Genomic DNA, 6,000 nt, shown 5'->3' on the forward strand with positions numbered 1-6,000 from the left:
CTTCCGCTGCAAACAGATGATGAATATAAATATCATCATATCAATACCGAATGTATTCAAAACTCACTCCAGTTCGTTCCAAAAATGTACAATCCTGATTATGAAATCTGTTGAAAATTTATTTTCTCCCATTTAAAATATTTATGATGTAATTTCATTGCAAGCTTCTCTTTCCATCCACGAGTTCTGACATGAACTGCAAGAACATCTGGAGGCATCATATCAGGTGATTTGGTGGACCCTTTGAAAAGAGCGCGCCTGCAGATCTACTAGTTTGGACAATTGACAAATGCAAATGAGTCTTCAACTTATGTTACGTTTCAGCAAGGATAGATACATCCTCAATGTGACAATCTTGTTCAAAAATGAATATAAGACAATCATTTAAGTCGGTGGATCGGCAAAAGTGATTCTTTAGAATGACCCGCTAGATCAACTGATATGACGCTCTTAGATTACTTGTGAGTATTCATGAAAGCTAAAGTGTACGTTACACAATCTCAGTAATTTGCAGAGCACATGAATAGAATAAGAGGTACTTCAACAGTACCTCAAAAATATTCCATAATGTAAGGAATAAATTTGAAAACAAATTTTGATCGTTTATTGATATTGACTTGAGTGAATTTTAAATATATTCCTTTTCGAAATTATACTATTGGTCATTTGTTTGCAGATTCTCAAAACAAATATAAAACTGCCAGTTATTCATGAACGACAGATCCGATTTTCACAAATAAAACAACATGGAATAGAGACTTGAAATGTCTAATAAACAAGATCACAAAACTCTCCTTACTGTTTGAAAAAAGTTGGTAGCACCCTCTCGGTGACAAGTAATGCAACATTTTTGTTTTTCTCATTAAAAATTACCACCTCTATACTTGCCCAGTTCAAAAAATTCATAGGTGAGAAACTTTTTACTCGTATACGTCCACACCTTCGTCCGCACTGTATTTTTGAAATCCTCAGACAAGAAAAGCAATGTCACATTCTAAGGATAATGTCGTTTACTACTAACAGTGATCTGACGTTAGGATTTTATCAATTGTTCGTGTGATTTCTGTGAAAGGTGTACGATTCCAAAGTAATACCAATTACTTTAGTTACTGTCACAATGTTAGCGCTGCTAAACTTACAGATCTGGAGGACTATTATTCGTAAAAGACCACTGGAAGTCATTCTCTTCATCAAAATGTATTTGTCCTCTTCAGACTCCGTAACAAGCTGAAGAATTTCTACATTTCCAGGTTTCAATGAATAAAAATCATGTCTTTCATTTAATATGGCACTTCATTGAATTGAGATTGGTTGGTTACAAGAATTCGGAAAAAATACCTAAAGTGATCAATTTGTTAATCACATATGATAGAACTTAGCATCTTGTGCATTTTTCAGCATTTCAATGCAACAGTGTTCAATCAAATACATAGTTTTGTTCCAGGACACGCATATAACAATCCCTGTATATTATAAAAAGGCTCTCCCACCGCTTCTATTTGTATGTCTGAACACATTGAACACAAACATTACCTAACTGATTCCCATGAGGTTCTCACCAATGGACTGATTGATTATCTGTATAATTCATTACCGTTTTATAAAAATTGGGAAAATATGACGATGCTGTACAAATCCGGGGCGGCGGTCCAACTGTGCTAAGCCGGGGTGGAGGTGATACCCGGTTACTCCGAAATGGGTCGCTTGTATACATATAAGAAGATATAAAAATACATCCAAGAAGAAATTATGGAAAAATCTGAAAAAAATGCCTAGGATGTTTTATATAATATTCATCCCAATTACAGACAAACGAATGAGCAAGAAATTTGAATTTTGTCAGTTAAATAAGTACCTAGTCAACGTTCAAAGAAATCTTTTACGGGATTTTTAAGTTTGTTGGTATTTTCATTTTATTCCGTTTGGTATTTTGTAAAGGTAAATTTTTGCAACTATTTAAACGAGACAAAACATTTTTTGTATTGTTTAGTTCTACAATCATTACTGTTTTTTATATTGGAACTTTACGCCGTTGATTTCACATATTGTATGAAATTATCAATACTCAATTTATCTCGAAATTTATAGTTTCTATTTATATCCAATGGAATGTTCGGGCCCTATAAATTGACAGTTGGTTAAGTGAGGGTAATTTTAACATATTATATTTCCTGACATTTTTTATGTATATTTGAATATAAATTATTCAAACACAATAATCCTATAACCAAAAATCAATAATATCATCTCAGAATATACTTCAAATCATCCATATTGTAAATATTTGCTAATTCTACGAAATTCTTCAATCAATGATTTTTTTTTTCGTAGTTTAATGAAAATGTTGTGGATTTTACTATTGAATTAGAAAAAATAGTCTAATTTACATTCAAAATACCTACTTACTACAAAAAACTATTAATAGAATGCTAGACAAAATGAAAACAGTTCTGATTTCAATATAACGTATTTCAATGATAAATAATAATTAAATTTTCAGTACAAGGATCAGTCAATAACAATTTGAACATTCTGAAAAAATTCAGGAAACTCACAAAGGACACCCTGTGCGTGGGTATTACTGTTTGATTCACAATATTCAGATTATAAATCAAAACAGTGGGAGGCAATTCAGGTTATGAAAATGTGAAGATGTGGAAATCTTAAATGTTAGAAATGTAAAAAAATATATTCATGTAAGATTATATGTAAAAATATAATGCAAGAAAGTAAAAATGGTAAATGTTAAAATGAAAATGCAAACAGCTAAAAAGTATAAAAATTGCAGCAAATGTTAGGCTGTTAAATGTACTATTATTCGTCATGATTTTAGAATATTAATGATGGAAACAATCTTATACAAATATTTGACAAATAAATGTCCCACTTTACTAGATCCCATTTAAGTAGGTAGTTTCAACAGTGTTCTTAGGTGATTTAAGTAATTTTAGTGATGAAGGAACACTTACTAAGGCCTTGCCTGGGCTAGGGTGTATTTTCATCGTGTATGGTTATTGAATAATTATAGGTATAATATCAAAAAAAAAAGAGTGGAGTAGTGACATTAGACATCGAATAGTGTATTTGACTCGTAGACATATAAACATTCTTGCAGCATTCAAGGAACACTTAAAGGAGCATAAAAAAATATACAAATAGGTTGGTATTCGTAATAATTGAGATATAGTTAAAAATAATTTCGAAAGCAAGTGTAACCAATTGTATAACATTCCTCATTTTCAAGTGAAATACGTTCTATTGGATCTCCAAGCCAGAAATTTGAAGATAGGATAGGTATCTGCTTCAAATTTTGAATCTAGACACTCAATATAATAATTGAGTGGAAAACCAAAAATACAAGATGGTGACCCACAATTGAGTATTCATATCTGTTGTAAAATATTTTTCAAAGATTGGTTCACCAAAATATTCATAGAGTAGGTACATGATATTATATATAAGTCATCTCAATAATGTAATTATATTATAAAAATAGGTGCAAGAACTGTTAGAGAACCGACTGTGGAAAAAACATACGTAGTTGATTGAATGTCAGAAACGTGACCAGTGACCATATTTGACCTTTGCATCATCAACTGGTGAAACGATGTCTTGAATTTCTCAGAATATTGATGAATATTTGTTGTTGGAACAGTTGGTGAATGGAACAGAATTTCAGTAAATATCGTCATTTCGATGAAACTGAAAACTATATATTGCAAATAACAAAAATTAAATAACTCACCAGTAGGAACTAAAACCATAGCACAGTCGACATCTTCGTCACCGGAACTACTGTCATTTTGATCAGAATAATTCGTACACCTTTCCTTCGCAGTTTCGTTCACTTCACTCGAAATACCGGAACCGGACGCCACTGGTGAAAAGTCTGAAGTTTCCATTTCCGTCGGTTCATTCCCGAAAGGCACCAACTCGGCGAATTCTGCAGTGACGTCACACTCACCGGGATCGTTTTGGCTCTGAGGAGGCGATTGTATACACAATTCCTTCTCGGCGCCATACAAAATAAAGTCCAATGTGTCCGATGCCAAAATATTCGACGACAAAGGCGAACTTGCGCGTGAAAAATCCTCAGATCGAGCACTTTCCTCACTGGAATTCCTCTGCAAAACGCTTCTGTAGCTTTGTACTTTGTTTGGGAGCAGGTGGCTGTGGATATTGTCACTTTTGTTTTGCCCATCGCACGGTTCGTCCATTCTTCCATGTTTAACCTCCAAAAAAGAGGGCAAATTCGCACCGTAACTTCCACCGGACGCGAAAGAGAAATAGGAAATGTCGGAATCACCGGCAACTGATCGTTTATCATCAGAAATTAACGAGCAAAAAGCGGGTTTAGTCATGAAGTTTTCATGTGTATCGGTCGCAGCCTCCTGAGATGACTCATGCTTCTTCGGCGTCTTCTCGGCCTCATTGGTTTTTTCGCGGCTTTCTCGATGCGTAACGCGGGAACTTAACAGATGCTTCAAAAGTTCAGATGTGTTCAATTCGTGAAAAATCGAGCGAATGCAGTTTTTTTCGCATGGTTTCTTCGATGCGAACTGCCCGCGATCGTTGGATGTACTGCGAAGAGATGTTGAATCATCACCACGTTTGCGTTTGGCGATCATAGCCTACTGATTCATGAATGGAGTTCTGGGAATATTCTAATTTAACTTAACAACGCTGGATTCGAATGTGGCTTGCATTTTTCGAGACGAACGGTTGGTAAAACCCGCGGTGGATGTCTTAGAGTTTTTTCTAGGTTATGCTGTCACGGATTACTCTATGATACAGGAAGAACCGGCAGTGACGCTCACTGTTACACGCGGAAACTGATTTATTTCAAGTTTTTAATAAATATGCAAGAATACACAAGGTGTATGAGGAGAGGGTTATCAACCCCTCACCAGTTTCAATTGTTTTTACACTTCTTGGAGACACCATAATAATGTGTAGTTACATGAATAGAAATAAAAATACAGATACCTCTGAGATTCAGGTTCAAATCTGCCTTTCTGAATATAAACGTGAAAAAAATCTGAATTATTAGTTAAGTTAATTCTCTATATGATATAAATGAATTATTTGCAAAACGTGGTAGAACAAAATTTTTAACTGAGTTAGAGTTATTAACCATGTTGGTGGATACCTGGGCTAAATAGTCTCGGGCCTAACACATAGATGGCGTATTACATTCACCGCTTTTTCAGTTAGTACTAACCTTCAAAAGAAAACTGTTGAAATTTCATGATATTCTAGTCATAAGTTTGTGAGTTATTGTGCTAACACAACAAACCGGAATTTTTGCGTCGATATGTAACAATGGATGAAACATGGATCCATCACTTCACATCGGAATCAAAACGATCGTCATCTGAGTGGAGAGCAACTGTTGGACCTCGTCTAAAGCGGTCGAAAGCACAACAACTGGTTGGAAAGGATATGGCCTCGATATTTTGGGATGTGCGTGGTATAATATTCATCGACTATCTTGAGAACTGAAATACCATCAACAGTGTATTTTATATACCGTTATTGGAGCGTTTGAAGGCTGAAATTGCAAAGAAACGGCCGCATACGTCAAAGAAAAAAAATTGTTTCATCAATACAACGCACCGTGTCACAAGTCAATCAAAACAATGGCAAAACTACATGAATTGAACTTTGAATTGCTTCTACATCTACCGTATTCGCTAGATTTGGCTCCCAGCGATTACTGGTTGTTCACAGACCTCAAAAATATGCTCACCGGTAGGAAATTTTGCTCGAAGGAAGAGGTTATTGCTGAAACTGAAGCCTATTTTGAGGAAAAAACTTTCTACAAAAGTGGTATTTAAATGTTAGAGCGGCGTTGGAATGATTGTGTGGCTCTTGATGGTGATTACTCTGATGAATCCCGTGCGTTGGGCTACCTATTGGACGCTTCCCCAGGTGGCTGATAGGGGAACGGCCAGGGGACTGGAGGCCCTGTCCGGGAAGCCAATGTGGCCTTACGGACGA

At 35.3% G+C, this 6,000-nt stretch overlaps 1 protein-coding gene across 1 annotated transcript in view; it reads right to left on the bottom strand.

The window, feature by feature from the left end:
• The window catches only part of LOC111511075 (Friend leukemia integration 1 transcription factor), an 85,872-nt gene extending 81,044 nt beyond the window's left edge, over positions 1-4,828 (bottom strand). The window contains exon 1 of the mRNA XM_074174408.1: positions 3,746-4,828. Coding sequence (XP_074030509.1) covers positions 3,746-4,628 — 883 coding nt within the window. The 5' untranslated portion in view covers positions 4,629-4,828. The remainder of the gene's footprint in view (positions 1-3,745) is intronic.
• Positions 4,829-6,000: the final 1,172 nt, after the last annotated feature.

The sequence above is a fragment of the Leptinotarsa decemlineata genome, unplaced genomic scaffold (assembly GCF_025532065.1).
Source record: "Leptinotarsa decemlineata unplaced genomic scaffold, Ldec_3_MD MMD2_tig00000576_RagTag_RagTag, whole genome shotgun sequence".
NCBI lineage: Eukaryota > Metazoa > Arthropoda > Insecta > Coleoptera > Chrysomelidae > Leptinotarsa > Leptinotarsa decemlineata.